This window comes from Balaenoptera acutorostrata, chromosome 10 (assembly GCF_949987535.1).
Source record: "Balaenoptera acutorostrata chromosome 10, mBalAcu1.1, whole genome shotgun sequence".
Taxonomy (NCBI): domain Eukaryota; kingdom Metazoa; phylum Chordata; class Mammalia; order Artiodactyla; family Balaenopteridae; genus Balaenoptera; species Balaenoptera acutorostrata.
The window spans coordinates 14,824,397-14,846,519 of record NC_080073.1 but is presented as its reverse complement, the minus strand read 5'-3'; the positions used below and the strand labels follow the sequence as shown (position 1 = coordinate 14,846,519).

The window sequence follows — 22,123 nt, the reverse complement described above, 5'->3', positions numbered from 1 at the left end:
AAATGTAGCTGGGGATCATGATATGTAATAGAGTGTTTGGCCATTGATACAGGGAACAAGCCACACTTATGTTTAAAGAAATCATGCTTGACAGTTCTGAGAGAAATTTTGTTATTAGTTTTCATGTCTCCTGAGGTGCTCTTAACTAAAGATGGGTTCTGGAAATATCACTGTCTATTTTGACAATGTGAATTTGAGTAAGGCTATTCATCAAAAGCATTATATATTTTATTAAGCCTTTCCTTGTACTTCTTAAGGATAGGATTGTTAGATCAAGCTGTTTTCGTATGATCTGAATCTCACTGAAACAGACTGAAAAGAGTAAACATTAAAATTCTGTAATTTTATGAACTCTCCATTAACGCATGTCATTCATACTTAGAATAACCTTCAAAAAGTGGTCGGTCCTCTTCACACTAGAAGCTGAATGGAAAAGATGTCTCCCTATTCTGTATATAAATATTCACTACCCCCATCATTTCCTTTATGTCTTTCTTTTATTATTATTGAAAATTAGAAACACACAGAAAAGTAGAGAAAACAGTACCAGGAATACCCATGTACTCATCAATCAGGGTTGATAATCATCAACTCATATCCAACTTTGTTTCACCTATACCCTCACCTACTTTCCCAACATCCACCTCAAATATCTAGAGGCAAATCATAAACATCATAATTTATTCTATAAATATTTCAGAATGTTTTTTTAAATGACAAGGGGATCTTTTTAACATAACAATAAACCAGTTTTCCTATCTTAAAAAAATTAACGACTACTCTTAAGTTTTTCGGAGTTCAAATGTATGTGATTATCTCTTAAATATATATTTATATATGTATTATGCATGTTAAATAAATACACACACATGTGTGTATATATTTGTGTACGCTAACCCTCTTCAACCATGAAAGTCATATTTCCAAACATTGTTTCTTAGAATTCTTTATATCCCAAAACGTATTAAGAGGTATTACATGAATTAAAAATGTTCCATATCTAGTAAGTGCAGGAAAACTAGAATTAAGGAAACTTCTTTAATACAGGAATTTTCAAAGCTTTTAATATGCTAAAAGGTACTATGAAACTCTAAAAGCAAACATAGTAAGTATACAGAATTAATTAAAGTTGAATAACCTGGGAAATGCACCTTTATTTATTTTTGGAGCATCACTAATCAATAACATTTTACTGGATATGACTTTTTCCTGGATCCAAAGCATTGGTGGATTTCTGGCAATATATTTCACATAGCTTGGATTTTCCTTAAATAGAAATTTCAGGTTCAAATTTCAAAACCTAAAGCAATTATTTCTCAAAGCATGGGCCTGGACTGACCACATTAAAATCAACTGAAGACGCAACCTGTCAAAAAAATCCATTTCTAGGTTCTCTCTGCAGACCTGCCAGATCAGTATTTCTGGTGGAAGCAGAGAAATGCACATTTTGAACACATTCTCCAGGAAATTCATGCTAAATTTTTAAACTACTAGAGTAGAATTTCTATAAATATCAATACTTAAGGAATAGGCAACAAAAATATAATTATAGGAAATGAAAAGGAATAACTATCGCTCTATTTTGTTTCAGAGAAAGAGCCTTAAAGAATTTCAAAGTTTTACAAATGATAGAGTCAAGCAGAGTCGACGTTCCTCCTTTTTAATTTGTTATAATTCAGGCCCTAATTATCTCACTTATCCATAAATACCAAGAAGTGTTTCAGTGTTAATAATGAGCCTCATGTTACTGCACCTACTCCACTGGCATGTATGCGCTCCCAGGAAAGTAGTACACTAGATGTGTGTATATACATCCCTCCACCCCTTGAGAGTGATTCGAATGGCTTTTTAAAAAATTTCTCTGGTGGTAGTTTCTTAAGAAGTTAAAGTGTATGCAAAGGAGGAATCAGAACTTGTTAATGAACTAAAGCTACTCCTTGTTCTTTCCCTAAAATAGCATCAAGAATTGTGTATGTTTCTCCGGCTCAAGAACCACTCTCCCATTCTCTGCAACTGTGATTTTGTCTCTGTGGGGTATTAACTTCTAGCTGAGTTAGAGCTCTGCGCGGTTGCAGAAGGGAACGCTTCAGGGTAGCAATCAGTGGCCTTGTGGGTGTTGGACAGCCACCTACACAGGATCAGGACAGGTCTGCATGTGGTGTGAGGAGAGGATACAGTAGTTATAAGCGTTCTTGTCCATGTACCCCCTCACCCTCACAGGAGGGTACTCACATGGGGACTATGTTCAGATAACCATGCATTCCCTGTTTTTGAATAACAAGTCTGCCCACATAGAAGACTCTTCTTTTAAATATAATCCTTTTTTTTTTTTTACCCTACAAATACTGCTATGTCTTTATGCCTTTTTTCCCTCTGCTTCATACTTCCAAGGCTTCCCTCTTTTTTTGGCAGTTTTTTAACATGGCATCCAGGGCTGGTTTCATCAGTTTGTAACCCAGTCACACAGGATCCCGTGCTGAGATATGCCTCATGTTTGGTCTAATGCTCCACTGTCGCCATCTCAAAATTCTTGGTCACTTTGTCTCTGAACTTGTGCTTTGTAAATGAAAGCTAGTGGGACAATGGAGCATGACCATGAGCAGAGGAGACAGCCTAGGTGGAAGTACATACAAGTGTTTATGGTTCAGCAGCCGCAGCTTGTGCACAAACAGGCTCAGGTCCATGCACCAAGCAGGCAGGTGGGACTGTGTATACCCACATGCCTGATGGCGGTCAGGAGTGCTGAGGCCCAGAGGAAGGGGAGCAAATCAGGACCCGGGAACAAATTGGTGGAGGTGATGACGGTAGCAGCTGTAGAAACTTCAGGGGATGACAGCAAGGGCTTCAGGGGAACAAGGAACTCAGAAAGCAGTCAGCATCAGGATCCACTGTGAGAAGTCAGCTTGCTCATCTGTGCCCAGACAATGTGCGGGTGACATCTGTACAAATATTAACTCTTCATCCTGAGCACCAGGACAAGAACTGTCAGTGCCCAGGCAGTAAATTCTGTCAGTAAAGTATTAAGAAATAAAAGCCTACATATATTGCAATAAGGCATATCATTGAGTTATGTGAACTCTTAAAAGAGTTTGGCATACATGATTTTGAAAATGTGTGCAACACTAGAAAGCTCATTTCCAGAGGCTTAGAAATAGACATTTAAATTTAAAGACGATGCTACTCAATGGGAAAAATACTATTTCTATACAAATCTCCAGGTAAACCAATTATTAATGAGTGTTTCCTTACAATTAAAGATACAGCAGTAGAATGCATAAACAGGCGTCTGGATTATACACAAACCTTTAAGCCACTTTCAGTTTCTCGTGAAACCTCCACAAGTTACAGGATGTGTCCGAAGAATGTAACAGTTCCATTGTTTAAATTTACATCTAAAATTCAATTCAGACTTAAACAGAAGGGATGTGTATGAAGAGATAAATCTGTTTAGAAAAGATTGTTCCTTGAGAATCATCAGCTCTAGATGATCTAAGATTCACATTTCAAAATAATTTATCAGATATTTATTCCAATGTTCTCACAACCTATAAAATACTCTCAATGGTTCCATAACAATTGCATCAACAGAAAGATCTTTGCAAACATAAAGAATTATCGAAAAGCATTTGCGATTTTACATTTGCCATGAGCAACCGATGTCAATCACTTAAAAATAAAATTGCTAAAACAAATTCTGATGACCTAATAAATTTATAGAAAAGTGAGAAAAATATTATGATCAATCAAGAAATAACTTTAATAAAGTATTATTATTTAATGTATATATAAAATTGAATCAAAAATATATTTTTGCAATTTGTATGTTTATGTTGTTACTCATGTATCATTATTACCCTGTTACATTTTGTAGGTAATGTACTATTTTTAAAGCAAAGTAATTTCAAAGAAAAACACCCCACATTTTTATTTCATACTGCGACCCAAAAATTATTTATGTAGCTGGCCCTAAAAACATCTAAAGCTTACATTCTGACTATGACCATCACCAAGCTTCATATTCTCCACGTTCACTCCTGTTTTACTCTCCAACGCTTCTTTCCAGCAAAATGGCTGCCTTGCCTCAACAAACCATTCTTCTTTGCACAGATTCTTTGTAAATGCTCTTGCCTGCATAGTGAATAAAGTTACTTCTCCCTGCCTATTATGTTTACTTAGCTAACTCCTATTTGCCTTTTACTGTCAGCTAAAGCAACCCTTTCCCGATAAACTGATCCCTCAGGATTCACTATTTTAATAAAATCATTTACTTCTAATACATGGCACTTGTAACAGTTGTAACTATGTATTTCTGAGTACGATTTGATTAATGTCAGCCTCTCGTTTTATTCTTAAATATCTGTGAAGGCAAGCACCACATCATTTTTATTTGGTGCTTTTATTTTCCTTCTCCTTCCATTGTATTTCCAATACTTAGCAGACAGCTGGAATTTGGTAGGTGCTCAATAAATATTAGTTAATAAATGAATTAACTAGTGAGAACATGTAAACATTATAATGAACTATAATACAAATGTTTCTTATTCATGAAGTTTTAGTCATTATTACTACACTACTGACAAACTATGTATATAGGGAATGATTTGTCTAATTTTACCACTTTGTGGTGCCATAAATGGAAGGAGAGGTTTTCATTTTTAATGTTTGAAAATTATTTTAACTGCATGATCCAAAACTTTAAATCAGAGCAATTTTGCTCTACCAGCACAACCAGTTAGCCAACTCATCCTCCCGTAAGTGTAAATAAGATATTAGCGATATATTTTTTTTCAAAGATACTACAAGAAGGAAAATAGTCTCTAGTCTTAAAATGTGTTATTGAAACCCTGGCTAGTATTTATCCTTTCTTTGTGGGAGACGTCTGAAGAAGGCTTGGAATTAAGAATGGACTTAGTCCACAAAATCATTCTTTAAACTCTTCCCCAGAAATAATTAGAATAAAAAGTACACGTGTCTAATATAATAAGGTAAAGAGTATCTTTAAAATATGAAAATATGAAGACACAGACACCATCTGATGTAGACTGAGTTAGATTTTCTTCATTACATTCAGAAACAAAATATGTGCTTTTATTTTTCCATGACTCTTTTATCAATATGTACCTTAAAGCTCAAGATTATTACTTCCTACTTTTTGTTTATTAAGGAAACAATCACAATTCTTGAAATGTTGGAATAATACTTAAACATTCTATTGATAAAATACAGTGGCACACTCATCCATATGAACATATAAATTCAACCTCAATGCTACTTTGATTTCTTGAGCAGCACAAAGAAGCCAGAAGGAAAGTAAAGCTTTTAGCTTATCTCCTAGAGGGTAAAACTTTATATCTTATGAGTGATCTTTAGAGAAAGATTTTCCAGGGTCCTCATTTCATTTTGTTTTGAAACTTCTTTATGTATGATACTTGCTTTCACTATAATTTGCCAAAATCCCTAATTCTTAAATGTAAACCCCTTAAAACATACTTTATTTTGGTAAGACAGTACATATCTAAATCCAAATGTATGTCCAGGGTTTTTTTTGTGTGTGTGGTTACTGAGTTGCCATTTTGGTCAATTTACTGAGTTGCCATCTTAGTCAATTCTTAGTCCTCTAAAATCAAAACTATGTATTTTGTTATAAAAAATGTAGTCAAAAATGCTATCACTATGAGTCTCTTTTAACCACAGAAATATAGGACTCACAAGTCCAGCTGGAACACTGTTTGGAATTATCCTTTGAAATGGGTCAATGACATGACATGAATTGTAGAGCAAGGGCTGATATTGTGACTCATATTTCTAGAGAGAAATTTTTTTATGATAGATGTGTAATTCTAAAATTGTGAAATCTCGATGAAAAAGAAAAAAGTTACCTCCTTCCTATTCGTGTTGCATCTTTATCTAAAATAGAAATTTTTTATCACAGCTATGTCAGAAATAGAATAAATATGTTGTATTCACATTTGCAAATATAAGGTTATGATTATAAATCTCGATATAATATAAACTAATGTAGTTATGATCTTAGGGACGCAATTTGTCTCATAGTATATGAAATTAACATAGAATATTTAGAGCTGTAACCATTGTGTGGATTGTAATATTGTGGCTGGAATTTCAGAATAAAATAATAATAAAAATGGTGTGGTGCATTCTCTATGTAGGGAATGCTGTCTTTTGAGGTCCACAGTTTTCTATGAACTACTCATTTTCATATTAAGTATAAATGAAAGTATATCTTGAATTTTCTTACAAGTAATAGGCTACATTGATTAATGCAGAAATATTTGAAAAGTGGGAATATAATTTTTCATATTGAGTATAGTAGAGCTTCATGTTGTATTTATACAATTTCAAACAATGGCAAAACCATTCAAAATATATATTTTATAGCCATATGCTAACATTTGATAAGCTTTTATAATAATAATATTTTTTCTCAACAGAGAGGACTGTTATTACCGTGCCACCTTCCAAAATGGATGTTACAGTTGGCGAGAGTATAGTCCTACCCTGCCAGGTGTCCCATGACCCCTCCATTGAAGTTGTATTTGTATGGTCTTTCAATGGAGATGTCATAGACTTAAAAAAAGAAGTGGCTCATTTTGAGAGGATTGGAGGAGTAAGTTGCTGAAATTTTTAAGTGCTTAATAAAATGAATCAAGTCTTTTACATGAATCAACATCTTTCATAATTATTCTCCCCATATTGATTTGCATGGATAGTCACTGTCTGTTTATGAAGTTGCATCTGTTTTTGTTTTGTTTTATTTTGTTTTATGTCTTGCATAGAAATGCTTGTGTTCTGGATGCAATTATAATAAAGGGGATAATAAAAGGGACCAAATATGAGAAACTATAATGATACTAGTATATCTCCTAATTTCAGAGCTGCCTCATATTTAGTATTTATCCAGCTGTGGAAAAAAAAAAAAAAGGGATCCGCTGGGTATGATTATGTTTTTATCCCTTTTTCCCTATCTATCTGCAGGAATCTGTTGGGGATTTGATGATAAGGAATATTCAGTTAAATCATTCAGGAAAATATCTATGCACCGTAAAAACAACTCTCGAAAGTTTATCTGATGAAGCTGATATCATTGTGAGGGGTAAGCATAAATGGTGAAAATGAATGAGCACACAGTTTATTCACAATCAAAATTGTTAATATGTATTGATACATGGTAGATCTTTGAGTAACCACATTATGATAAAAAAGTGAGATAAATAGTACAGATTTTTTATTTTCTAAACTCTAAGACTCCAGGGTACGGGTATAGATATGGATATTGAAATGAGTGGGTTTTGTCTCTTTATAAGGAATGGTCAGACTTAGCAAGCAGTGTCGGTCCCTAAAATTTAGACATGCTTTCTATTCATAATAAACCATTCTTGTCAGAGCAGGGTCAAAGTCACATGTTCCTGAAGGTCTCCATATCAGATGTATTTATTTGAGTTAGCTTTCAAGAGAGAATGGACGAGAATGGTTCTCAATTTTTGAGGTTAACTCCCTATCGGATGATATTCAACCATCCCATGACTGGCATTTTCTAATCTTCAAGGGAAGCATTTCTAAATTAATCTCTCACCATGTAAGTTGAATTAATAGGGCTTTACCTCAAATAATGTGCTAAAATATATTATGTTCAATATTTTATTTTCTAAGCATAACAGATAGACTATCCCTGTCCCAAATCCATGAATTTAATAATTTCCAATATAGTCATCATAAAACATATTTTTCAAGATCCCCCAGGTCCCCCAGAAGATGTAAGAGTGGAACATATTTCCAGTACTACTTCTCAACTAAGCTGGAGACCAGGCTCAGATAATAACAGTCCCATTCAAATATTTAGTATTCAGGCTCGGACACCATTTTCTGTGGGTTGGCAGGCTGTTTCTACAGGTAAGTGACACAAGTATTTTTGAATAATTTTCTAAAACAGATGGTGTGTTTGTTTAATTGAATAACTGATTGTTTTTAACTAGTGCCAATTTAGAGGCCTGAAGCATCCCCTTCTTTTCAGTTCCAGAAATTCTCAATGGTAAGACATACAATGCAACAGTGGTTGGTTTGAGTCCTTGGGTGGAATATGAGTTTCGTGTTGTTGCCGGGAATAGCATTGGGATTGGAGAACCAAGTAAACCATCAGAAGTGTTAAGAACCAAAGCATCAGGTAAGAAATCAATGTCTTCTAAAGATGTGGAAGACCTTTTAAAGTCTAGTTCCTAAAGAAAATAAGTGACAAGTGTAGTATTTTTGGTCCAAAATCAGAGGCAGTAAACCAGTGGCTCTTATTTTCCATTTGTATGTGCACTGAGGAAGGTGTATTTTCTCCCAAAAAGTGAATTCAAAAAGAGATGATTATAGTTAAGCAGGCATGTCAAAAATTAGAATTTTTCAAAAGCTGTCCTCTCATCTCATCTATTTTCTAGCCAAAATCCAATAGAGAATCTGTAGATTTGTAAATGCAAATGAGTTACTGCTTGTTTCATCAAATGTTGTAGCCAAGAATTAACTGAGACTCTGATGGTGCAGCCAGCCACACATTTCCATCTATTTCTCAACGCTGACCTAGCTGCAGCTTCATTGAGCGATAGTATAAATTTTTCCACAGGCAAATGAGGTAAATTTTAAACTCATTTAACAGAAGTGCTAATTGAGCATCAACTGGTTCACTGAACAGCAGAATACAAGTGGAACTTGCCTCAGAAATCACACCTTCTTAAGCTCTTTTCAATGGATCCTTTGTTCCACTCTTAAACTTTCACATCCAAGGTGATTCATTTGAAAACTTAAGAAAAGAGGGAACTTTATTACCCAGAATATTGGAAACTTCTCAAAGAGTTAATTAAAGTATAATTTAAAATAATTTCCTTATGTATCTAAACTAGTCAATTGTCCTGAAATATGTTACTGTAAGCTGTCAAGTACTAGAAACCCTGCAACTGTAGAAGCTATTCCAATTCACGCTGCTTTTGGCCAAAGGCATTGGAAGGCTTAGAAGACAGGGCATAGGTTCAAGGCAATCTTTTAAATAAATTATGAAGATCAAAGCAGGATTCATTTTTAAATGTTAAAATATCCTGATGGCTAACAAAAAGAAAAATTATTTTAGTTTATTGAAAAAAATTAATTAATAGACTGCTTAAGTAACTTGTTTACAGCACAACTGCATAATTAGGCACTAAATCAGCAATGTTGCGGTTACCATCTGAATGGAACATCATTTTGCCAATTAGTAGATGATGCATAATAATGTCAAATACACGATGTTAGTCGATTTTTAATTAATTTTGGAGCCAGGGTGCTCTTGTATCAAACACAACTGTGTCCTCTCTCTTAGAAATTTGGATATGTGTAAACATAATTTATGTTCATTAAAAATGCAAGACTCTCTCATAATGTATCTGCGTGAGATTTTGAAAGGTGAAATCCAAAAACAAAATTCTTCCCAATGAAGAGCTACTTTAGTAATTGCCATCCTATGTTTCTCTTGGTTGCTTTAGTCCCTGTCGTGGCACCAACAAACATCAATGGAGGTGGAGGAAGTCGGTCTGAACTCGTCATTACGTGGGAGGTAATTTTCTATCCAACTGAGTTACTTTGAAGGAAAAAGATTTAGCTGGCTAAGAGGAATATTGAAAAACAAAAAAGAAGATTTATTTGATCACTATTGAGTATATAAAAATACGTGGTATGAGAGACTCCTGATGATGCATTATTTAAAAGAGGTATTGGAAACTTTTTGTATTTCTATTAAAGTAAGAGAGTGTGACTAACTCAACACAATTTGCTTCCAAATATAAGAAACAGACGTTCAATGTCTATTGAAGGTGGGTCAGTAGCATTTTTGTTATTAGTTGATGAACTAGAAATTATTTTATTTATTACCTCTAGAACTATTCATGAGTTAGACTCAGCAGAGCGCAGGTAGAAAATAATTTCCCTATCACTGTTCTTTAAATCCTTCCTTTGTTCTTCCCTGCATCTAGATGAAAGCTTAGGCAGATGGTATAGCTTTTGTAGTCATTATTATTAAGTATCAACATGTAGGTTCATTTTTGTACTTAAAATTTTTTTCAACCTGGTTTATTATCATAAACTTTAGACTTTCAACCAATCTAAAGTTTCTCATTTCCAGACGCTCAGGCCTGCCTCAGCGGAGAAATGCTATAGTGTGAAAGGGAATGCATAGTCAGTTCTCCACCTTTTCTCCACTCTGCTATTCAATTTCTCCTTTCCCAAACTAGTTCCTCCAGAGTTGTAGTAAACTGGGATTGGGAGGAGAGGAAAGGGACAGAAAAAGTCCTGATTGCTGGTACATTTGTAATTTGACTTTGGTATACTCTAGGAATGGTAAATGACCAGACGTTGACATTTCATAGAGCGGTTTTTTGTATTGCTTTGTTTTTTCGTGGTTTTTGGTGGTGGCAGGGAGGGCGCAGTGTCCAAAGAAGTGCCCAGACTTTTGGTTGTCATTCCTTGGTGCAAGCTGCCGGAAGGTCTCCTCAGTTCCTGGAATCTGGTGGTCCATGGCCAGACTCTTCTGGTAGAGGTTCTCTCTCTCCTCTAGATGCTCTTTGTGGATATAGCATCATAAGGTTGCAACCTTATGATGATAGAGCAACCATAAGGGTGCTCATGGATATCTCCCTACATGGTTTTCACATTTGCCCTCAGCAAACATGCACCTTTGCTCTATGTTCCATGGAAGTGCAGTGTGTCCCCACTTAGCCTCTCTTCACTCTGCCACAATACACTGTCCGGGTCTCTCTCCCCTTTGGCAGTTTCTCAGGCATTAGTCAGTTAAAAGAACCTGCATCCCCTAAATTACAGAGAACATATACCATGTGTTTCTTTCTGAAGCCTCTTCACTTCATTAGGCAAGGGATAAGAAGTAGCCCCTTTGCTTTCCCCTGGGTAGAGGGGTAGGAATGCGCAGCTTTTTCTACAACCATCTCAAAAGAAATATCTTCCTACTAATCTCTCCCTAAACAAACCAACACTCCCTTTCTGTACATTTCTCTTGGGTTATAGGCTAAGTTTTGCCAGGTAGACTTATATACAAATGGTTTGATGTCTCTCTTTAGAATGCATGGCACTTCATACCTTTGTTATCAGCTCTGAGCCCCAGCTATAACTGATAAAAGAGCCTTGCCCTATTTCATTGCCCTGTGTACATGTTTCTGACACTGTGGTGATAATTTTCATAGCCAAAACATCCACTTCCTTGGACATTTTAATATCACACCTGAGAACATGATGGCTATGGATGTTTTAGTTAAAAATCATGATGTCTGATATGTTAGAGGGCCTCTCATTGGGAGGCAGGGGTGGTTTCATCCCTCAGGAGATATTTACAATGCCTGAGGGCATGTTTGGTTGTTTACAACTAAGGGGAGAGGTTCATCTGGATAGAGGCTAGGATGCAGCTAAACATCCTACAATGCCCAGGACAGCCCCCCCATGAGAAGAAATTATCTGCCCCCAGATGTCAAGAGTGCTAAGGTTGAGAAACCCTGTTGCAGAATAATAGGGATTCATTGCATCTGTAAATGATTTTACAGTAGCATAAGACCTTCTATATATATGGTCCATTTTATTCCTCACAAAATCTACAAACAATAAATGCTGGAGAGGGTGTGGAGAAAAGGGAACCCTCTTGCACTGTTGGTGGGAATGTAAATTGATACAGCCACTATGGAGAACAGTATGGAGGTTCCTTAAAAAAACTAAAAATAGAACTACCATGTGACCCAGCAATCCCACTACTGGGCATATACCCAAAGAAAACCATAATTCAAAAGACACATGCACCCCAATGTTCACTGCAGCACTATTTACAATAGCCAGGACATGGAAACAACCTAAATGTCCATCAACAGAGGAACGGATAAAGAAGATGTGGTACATATATACAATGGAATATTACTCAGCCATAAAAAGGAATGAAATTGGGTCATTTGTAGAGACATGGATGGACCTGGAGACTATCATACAGAGTGAAGTAAGTCATAAAGAGAAAAATCAATATCGTATGTAAACGCATATATGTGGAATCTGAAAAAATTGCTATAGATGATCTTATTTACAAAGCAGAAATAGAGACACAGATGTAGACAACAAACGTATGGATACCAAGAGGGAAGTGGGGGCGGGATGAATTGGGAGATTGGGATTGACATATATACACTACTGATGCTGTGTATGAAATAGATAACTAATGAGAACCTACCGTATAGCACAGGGAACTCTACTCAATGCTCTGTGGTGACCTAAATGCGAAGGAAATCCCAAAAAGAGGGGATGTATGTATACATATAGCTGATTCACTTTGCTGTACAGTAGAAACTAACACAACATTGTAAAGCAACTATACTCCAATAAAAATTTTTAAAAAAGAAACAAACAAAAAGAATTCTATTACAGATAGAGAAAAAGTAGTATTATTAAACCCTCTTCATATGAGAGAACACTGAGATGCAGAGATGTTTTCTAAAGGTTGTAAACAACAGAGCCAGGAACCAGGTGCAGCTGCTATAAAAGTTGTCCTTTCTTCTGGAGGTGCAGCTGCTATAAAAGTTGTCCCTTCTTCTGGACGTCTAGTTTCACATATGCGTTATGGGCCTAGCACAGTGCCTGGTATGTGGTGTGACCTCCTGAAGTACCTGTTGAATGAATGGATGTGCACAGAGAGAGATGTGGCTCACTTGTGGAGCACTTACAGGATTTTCAGTGCTGTGCTGGACATCTCATGTCATTTATTCCTCATGACAATGCTAGCCGGTGGCAATGCCATGTTCAGAAAAGAAAATAGGCTTAGAAACGCAATACAGGTGGGCAGAAAAGCATCTGACTACAGGACTCTCCATGCTTTTTTACTTTGTCCTAAATTAGAATTCCAATGGTCCATATGCAAAGTCATGGTTTAGAGAGGCCAAGAGTTTTCCTGTATCTGCCTTGAGTAGTAAGTTAATCAAGTTATTCTTGTTTACCAAACACGTTTCCCACAGAAACACCGACTCTCAAGTAGTCTAAAACAGGATTGGTTTTGTGGGATGGTGAGGAGGTTATTTAGGTTTCAATATTCTTTGAAGGCCATATAAGCATTTCATCACTTGCCTAACTTCACCCCTTGTTTTTTCTCCTCCATGTCAGAAATTACTAAAGGTTGGTAAATCACAGCTTTTACTCAGTCTATACGTGAGGAGAATGGGAAATCCTATGTATACTATTCTTAAATAGAGATGATATGAATTAACAAAAAAAAAAAACAAACAAAAAAAACACTTTCCACGATTTATAATGTTCTTTTTAAAGCCAGGTTCCAGAGACCATCACCTACAGGCCAAATCTGGCCTGCTCTCTGTTTTCCTAAACAAATTCACCCACCACCATACCCATTCTCTTATGTGTTATGTATCACTGCTTTCATGACGTTGCAAGAGACCCCAGATCCCCAAATGCTCAAAATATTTAAGCATCTGACCCTCTACAGAAAACTTTTTCTGACCTATATTTTTAAAAAATTAAGTTAAAATCATTCCCTCTGTGTATTTCTTCTTGGGATATCAGATATGAGGATACTAACAGAAACTATTACATAAATGGATGCAAGTTCCCATTTATCATTCACATTTGGCATCATGTACATGCAGTTACTGAGCCAAATTCTTCTGGTGCCTAAACTTCTTTAAGGAATCAGTTATGTGTACTTAGAAGGAGATGCATACATTAATTCGAGCCACCAGAAGGCATATAGTAACACTTTCAATTCAGTGAACACTAACGAGTAGTGCAGTGGGGGTACAAAAATGAATTTCTTAAAAAAAAAGTCTTTATGTTCAGAAATTGACAGGACAGTCTTAACTCAGCCTGAAAGGAGGTCAGGAAAGGTACCATCATAGCATATCTGAACTATGCTGTGAAAAAGAACTCGGGGATAAAGAGACCATTGCAGGCCAAACTCACCGCACTGTGGATGAAGAAGTACCCAGTGAGCTTTCAACACTAATCCAGGTCCAACCACTGTTCTAAACTCAGTCTGACTCCACCATTATGGTTTATAAGTACACTGTGGTATAATCGACCTGTGTTTTCTCCTGTGCCAAAATAATGTGTATTTTGTGTATGGTTATTTGTTTTGGTTTGTTATCTTTCAACTAACCTAGACATGATATCTAACTTTAGGGATGTAATAACTGCTAACCTTTTTTAAAGGTATCTTTACTCATATGTTATTTTAATTTATACCCAAAATACCTGCAAGTTTGAGGTGCTTATGATAAATGTCTCATAAAAAATATGACTATAAAATTAGGCATATAGGATAAAAAACTGTAGAGTAAGAAATAAACACCCAAACTGCCCATTGATACACTTTTTACCTAGAGGGTCAGCCAGTAAAACTATTCAGCCTTGCAAGTTACATGGCCTCTTTCACAACTTCTCATCCCTGCCATTGTCATTCAAAAGCCATATATCATTATACAAATTAACATGTGTGACTGTGTTTCCAAAAACCTTTATTTTCAAAACCAGACTACAGGCCAGATTTGGTTCAAAGGCCATAGTTTGCTGACTCTTGGTCTATACTAAAAATGTAGTTCTTACAGACACTGTGGTGGAGAATGATATTGTTAATCTTTATCAACTTTAAGAGATTTCATTACCAGAGGAATTTTTGAATTTCTGTATTCTGCTGAATACTTTCTCTGCTTAAAGGAGAAAACTCTCTTTCTGGCCACCTTAAATAGCTATATATATTTCTCCATCATTTGGCTCTCAGCCCATATGAGAAGAATGAAAGGAAGGACCTAAATAAGCCTTTTTTTCTCCTCTAAACTGAGCATGTTGGACTCAGATCTTTTTTGAGGGAACACCATGTGAAACATTCATTGCACTTCACTACCAAAAACAAAAGTCCTCCACTTTCTCCGATGAACTAAACATCTTGATTAAATCTAAGATCAGAGGAGCATCCAAAAGAAATCAAATTCTCTAGCAAGTAGCTTAAATTCTCATAAATCTCCTCCATACCACTCAAAGTTAACCATTTTAATTCTGATCTACCTGTGAAAGGGAAGTGTCAACACAAGGAGGCGTTTTCTTTCCTAAGATTTCAGGACATGTATTTTTCTTCTGCTTTTCACAGTCCATATTCCTTAGACTGTTCCACATGGCAAGAAGCAGAGAGCAGCTCAGGTCATCTTGGTTAATGGGGATTTATTTTAAAGCTACATGGGAAGTAATGAGGATGGGAAAAAGTCTCAGTAACCAAGCAGACAGGGCAAAAGAAGAACCGGAACATCATTCATCACTGTTCTGAGAACCGTAGCCCTACCCTGCTGTCATCTATTCTGGTAACCCAGCCCCAGTTCTAAGAGTCCCTCCGGCTCGTCCTTCAGTTCTTCCTATTTACTTTACTTACAGTTTTCTACTTGGCTAATGGCTAAATTCTATCTCTTCTCTGTATAATTTACAGCTTAGATTTTCTCCTAGCTTCCACTGCCTCAGTGTCCCTGCTACTGTATGTTTTCCACTTACTGCTTGCTCTAAGTTTATCTATTATTACCCCAACACACCTATGTTTCATATTCAAATTCCATAAGGGAGAGGAATTAATTGGGTTTGCTAGTCACCATAGAATTCAGAGATTCTGATGGATAAAGAAGTTGTGATACAAATATACAATGGAATACTACCCAACCATAAAAAAGAATAAAATAATGCCATTTGCAGCAACATGGATGAGATTATCACACTAAGTGAAGTAAGTCAGAAAGAGAAAGACAAATACCCCATGATATCACTCATATGTGGAATCTAAAATATGGCACAAATGAACCTATCTAGGAAACAGACTCACAGACACAGAGATCAGGCTTGTCGTTGCCTGGGGGAAGGGGGTGGGGAGGGGGATGGATTGGGAATTTGGGGTTGGCAGATGCAAACTATTACATTTAAAATGGATAAACAACAAGTTCCTAGTGTATGGGGAACTGTATCCAATCTCCTGGGATAAACCACAATGGAAAAGAATATTTTAAAAAGAATGTATATATGTGTAAAAAAAAAAAGAATTCAGAGATTCTATACCAGAACACCTCAAAGATTCTGACCAAGAGGGTGCCTTTTCTTCTGGTGCCCACTGCTGGATAACCAGATGTGGTCCAAGTCACAGGATAATGTGATACAATAAATGGATACTTTTGGTAAGAAAAACCTCAGGAATAAAGTTGTGTGCATGAGAGACTCAAGCCTTATGCCCTATCAGGTATGCCTTTATTAGCCTACATGAAAATGTTCAGAAATAAAAAGCATCTTCCTTTGGAGAAACTAAATTAATTCTATCATTTTTAAATATAACTTTCTTATAAACAGCTGGAGTATTTGTCTAAATTCAAGGACTAATTCATTTTCACTTCTTGATGTGATTATTTATAATGTTATAATTATTTATAATGGGGAACTTGTATCTATATTTGTTTTGTAAAGTTTTAAATGACTCAAAGAATTTTGTCTCTTTGGGACTTAGCAAACTTTTTGTTGTTTGTTTTTTAATGTTAAGGAAAGTGCACACTGATACTACGAATAATGAAGATGTATGTTTCAAAAAAAAAAATATTGGATGGTCCCTTATATGTTTGTGTTTGAGTAATAGTCTATATGTTTTAAAGCAAATATTATTACGCATTGATTATATTACCTGTATTTTACAAAAATTTGTTGAAAATGTGAAAGGAAAACATGGCTAGCCTTGAAATAGTTAACAAGCTAATTTTGTGCTGAGTTTAAAATTTTATATCAAAATTATGTTTTAGCTTATAAAATCTTGCAATCTTCTAAACCATTTTATTATTACAATTTAGGAATAATCAGGAAGGATATATAAACATGTAAAACCTGTTTTACATTTCCATTTAAATTTTTCATTTATTTATCTGAGTATCTTAAGTTGGGATCATTTTTCTAATTGGCATTCCAAATAGAAGTATTTTTTTTTCAGTACTTCATTAAACAGGGTAAATATCCATGCTATCTGTACAAAAGATATGCCAAACAATCAATAAACATTATAATAGCTGTGCAATACATTTTTCTAAATACTCAGTGATTGATCACTTCTGCCCAAGTCAATTCCAGAAGAACTACAGAATGGAGAGGAATTTGGATACATCATCATGCTGCGGCCAGTTGGCTCAACAACATGGACCAAGGAAAGAGTACCATTTGTAGAATCGTCAAGGTTTGTTTACAGAAATGAAAGCATCACCCCCCTCTCTCCCTTTGAAGTCAAAGTGGGTGTATATAATAAGAAAGGAGAAGGAGCCCTGAGTACCACGTCCATTGTCTACTCTGGGGAAGATGGTAAGTTGTGGTCAGCATGGAATGCTCCTCCTTGAGACTGTATGTATATTTTGCATTTGTTTTCATGAACAACTCTGCTGAAGATGGTTGTGTCTTTCTCTGGATGGCAGAACCTCAACTGGCCCCAAGGGGAACTTCTGTTCAAAGTTTTTCTGCTTCGGAAATGGAGGTTTCATGGAATGCTATTGCCTGGAATAGAAACACTGGAAGAGTTCTGGGCTATGAGGTAATCCACATTAATTTCACTTTCTACTATGAATATGCCAGCTAGCAATAGCTCTGTTCAACGGTCCTGTACTACTAACCTAGTTCTTAGTATATGATAGTATATGTCTAAAGGTATAGAGAGGAATTAATGGAGGGGATCTTTCCAGGTGATCTTAAGCAAGCAAAGTAACAAATGGTAGCATTTAAAAAGTAATCAGGTGATTATCTCAATTAAGTATCCAAATTGCAGTCATGTTTGTTTTTTGGGGAGAAGTAAACATTTAATCTTCAGTGATCTTAAACCATAGAAGAATCTCACTGGGAAACCTGCTCTAAGAACTGGAGCATAACTTGAAAAAAGTTAGTCATCTCGGAAAAGGCAGTTAAGCGATAAGAAAAAGCCTACATTCTCCTAATCTGTCATTTATAGTCTATCTAGAATGAGGCAAATCACTTTGAATTTATGGGCCTTCATTCTCACAAAGTTAAGGGATGAGACTTATTAATCACTTATTGTTCCTTTGACTTGTAAATCTAATGATCCACAAAATGAGTTACAAGGTTTACTTTATTTTGGAGTTAGAATAAAATTATGATTTTGCCTTGTACTGTTCTTTTTTTTTCTTTTTATCTGAACCCTCTTGTCCAAACAGAAAGTTCTACTCATACGATAACAGATGCCTCTGCCACTCCAATCCTAGAATGCCTTACCTCTTATCTGAACCCTATTTATTTCTCAAAGCTCATCTCTAGTCTCCCCTGCTCTTTGAACCCGTCTCTGATCACTCCCTGATACTATCTTTCTTCAAATTCTTTTAGCATTTATTTCCATATCACTTTTTTGGGATGCATTCTCTGCTTCCTTTTTACATATGTACTCTAATATCTTAACTAGATTATAAGAGGTTCAAAGGCAGGTACTATGCTTTATTCTCTCTTGCCTTTTCCAATGTGCCTAAAACAGTGCTAATGCACAGGAAGGCCTCAGTAAAAGTTGAATTACTAATTCATCTGTGATTTAAAAAACTCTCCAGGAAATGTCAATAGTAAAACATAATGTAAGTCTTTGATTGACAGTATGAATCTTGTTTTTCTCTGACTTATTGTATACCCTTTGTTAAAGCTGTCAACCTTCAGATATTTCATGACATATTTTATTGTGGTAATCTAAAAAAACCTAGGTTCTCTAATTTCCATTGTGAATTTGTATTCTTTTTTTTTATTTCTTCCCTATAAATTTTGGACTTTGATTATTTTGTTATTGTTGTATAACCATTTTAATTGGAAAAGATTCTCTCATTTATGCTCCTGACTTCTTCCCATATGCCACTGTGGTTGACAGTTGTTAGGAAACAATAAATTTATTTGTTCTTTGTTTTTAATGATCAGGTCTTATACTGGACAGATGACTCCAAAGAATCCGTGATTGGTAAAATTAGGGTCAGCGGAAATGTCACAACCAAAAACATCACAGGGCTGAAAGCTAACACCGTCTACTTTGCTTCCGTGAGAGCTTACAACACTGCTGGGACAGGGCCCTCAAGCCCCCCAGTCAATGGGACCACCAAGAAGTCTCGTAAGTATACATCACATTGCAGGGACCAAGATTCACATACAGTTAGAAATGTTCCTTTGCTCAATCTCCATTTCATTCTTACCACCTCATCATTTTACTGATCACTTTATTTAGTCAAGTGGGTTTTTCCCTTAAATCTGGATAATTGTTGAAACTTTCTGGTAACAATCAAAATGAACTATTCTGATCTTTTTGGAATTGCAAAAGAGAAAATATTTTCAGCATAAATGAAAGACAGAGAATATAATGGCTCCAATGCCCTCTTCCAACTTGAGTTCATAACCTGACCTCCCATCCTTGGAATGTTACGTGGTTACTTAATCTTTCAGTCTCAAGATCCTCATCCGTAAAATGAAGGAAAAATAGTACCTATTTTCTCACTGGGTTTTGTTCAAGATTAAAAGAGATAATTAATAGAAAGTGTCCAGTACATACTTTAGTAAATGCTTAGTCAATGATTTTTTGTTTGTTTTTGTTGGTCTGGTTTACCATTTGAGTCTTGGTGTGATCCTTGCACTGTCAGATACCTAGATCTTTCCTTCTGTGATATTTTATCACTGCAAATTACTTGGTAGCCCCTGAAATCCAAGAATTAACTCTTGTGCTTCTTTTTATCTCCCTTAACAATAAGCTAAATATCTTTCACACAGATAGGACCTACTAAATAAAGGATGAAGAGTTGATTGTTGCTGCATTTGTCCTGTGAGTCTGGTATTGCACAAATATTCCATAATATGAAGCAAAGTAGTAAATAGCAAACTGATCAGATGTGACTTAGTAAGAGCTGCAATTTGTAATTTTTTATAATTGCATAATAGTTACATATTTCTTGTATATTGTAGATGAACATAAATTGTGTTAACAGGCTTTTTAAAACACATTCTTTGGTCTCTAAATCCCAATGAAAAAGAGTAACAAATACAGTTGCTGAATTTTGAGAATGACTAAGACATGAATTCACTGCTACTAACCGACAGGAAAAAATACAGCTTGCCTTTAAATACTGCGTTCGTTTTTTTCCTGTGTATTGGGAAAGAATAGGTGGTTTAAAAAAGTTTGAAAATCAGGTGATACAAAGTTTTTTTTCCATATACATATTTGTCATGTCCAAAAAGAACTTAGGAATCATCTCAGTTAATAGGTCTTTGATTACAGAGTGCATTATCCACTTGTGTTCATATCACCAGCCAGTAGCCAGAGATTTGTGTTCTAATTCTGGGTACGTCAGTGACTCATGACCTGATACAGGACAAGACATTCCATTTTTCTGCTTTAATTTTCTTAACTGTCAAATGGAAATTTTCTCTGCCCTCACTATTTTCTCAAATTATCAGTGAGGCACAAACGAGGTTCTGATTATAGGAGCACATTGGAAAATACAAAGTACTGTAGAACTGCTAAGCAGGAAACAAACAGATGAACAAAACTCTCTAGTACCAGTCTATTTTAAGGGAAGAGTACGTGTGGATCAACAACTCTTAAACCAGCTCTCCTTCAATCCCCTATTTTGATAAAGACTAGGTCATGAGTGATCTTCTAGAACTGACTAGCTAGAGACGTGGTTCTATTCCTCTTCCTGTTTTACTCCATTTTGACCAAGTTGATGAAGTCATTGCCATATACCTGTATGAACGATTTGCTTCCATGGTCCTTCTGGAGTCTAGCCTCTTTCAGTTAATCTGAAAATCCGATTGAAATCTCCAATCAATTAGTGGTTTTAAATTTGCCCAGACATTTCCTTCTAGCTGATTGAGAGATGCCAAACTCACAGAAACTCTTGTGTGTAATTTAGTTTCTATCTCAGGCAAAATCAAGGGTGATTAGAAATGCGTAAAGATAGTATCAAAAAAACCTCACAGATCTGACAGATCTGTGATAAACTGACAGACATTTTAGTGTAGTTGTTGATGTAACACTCAAGCCGACTCATATTACATGCGATTCCATTAACCAGTTTAAGGTGGGCTGAGACCTGAACAATAAACTTAATTATCAAAAAGATATAGAGATATAGATATATATATGATATACATAGGAGACCATGTATATACACCTATATATACACACACACATATACAATTGTCCTTCAGTAGCCTAGGGGGATTGGTTCCAGGAGCATCCACAGATGCCCAAGTCCCTTATGTAAAATGGCACAGGGTTTGCATATAACCTACATACATCCTCCGTATAATTTAAATCATCTCTAGATTATTTATTATACCTAAAACAGTAAATGTTATGTAACTAGTTGCAAATACAATGTAAATGCTATGTAAATAGTTGTTAGCAAATTCAAGTTTTGCTTTTTGGAATTTTTTTCAAATATTTTCAATCCTAACTTGGTTGAATCTGCCAATGTGGAAGCCAGAGATACGCAGATACAGAGGGCCACCTGTAAAAACATACATACCTACATATATACATATAACCTTAAAAATAATTTTTTTCCTTTAACTTGAATTTGTTAGTTTGATTGTCCATGCAACCTAAATTAACCATGTGATAGTTTGTGCTAACCTACTCTATGTGTTTAAGCAGAAAACTTGTTTTAGACACAGTAGCATCAGGTTTGCTCAGTTGACCCACGTGGTCCTACAAATGGGCTTGACTGAAATTTGGATTAAATGCCAAGAACATTGTTGGTGGTTTGTCTGAGTGTTCACATGAGATCAGCCTTATCAAAGAGTAGGAGACATATCCTTTGAAAACACTTTAATTAACAGGGAGTAATTTTATCAAGATACAGTGCTAGAATATATCTGCTGAGAGAAGAGTGAGATGAGAGTCAAAGTATAAAGTGAAGTTTAGTGTTTCTTTAGCATCCGCCTTCTTTTTTGATTCAATCCAACACACAAAAACCCTTGTAATTCCTAATCTCTTTCATGAAAACCTTGTTTCAATATTTCTTAAATGGCTTTCACCAGCCTGTGTGCATCAGCATTTTTATAAAAATATCCAACA

At 35.6% G+C, this 22,123-nt stretch overlaps 1 protein-coding gene across 1 annotated transcript in view; it reads left to right on the top strand.

Moving 5' to 3' along the window:
- CNTN6 (contactin 6) overlaps positions 1-22,123 on the top strand; it is a 290,431-nt gene that overhangs the window by 259,933 nt on the left and 8,375 nt on the right. Inside the window, exons 13-20 of the mRNA XM_057555124.1 lie at positions 6,453-6,628; positions 6,997-7,114; positions 7,753-7,911; positions 8,033-8,182; positions 9,516-9,586; positions 17,145-17,379; positions 17,490-17,605; positions 18,976-19,162. Coding sequence (XP_057411107.1) covers positions 6,453-6,628; positions 6,997-7,114; positions 7,753-7,911; positions 8,033-8,182; positions 9,516-9,586; positions 17,145-17,379; positions 17,490-17,605; positions 18,976-19,162 — 1,212 coding nt within the window. The remainder of the gene's footprint in view (positions 1-6,452; positions 6,629-6,996; positions 7,115-7,752; positions 7,912-8,032; positions 8,183-9,515; positions 9,587-17,144; positions 17,380-17,489; positions 17,606-18,975; positions 19,163-22,123) is intronic.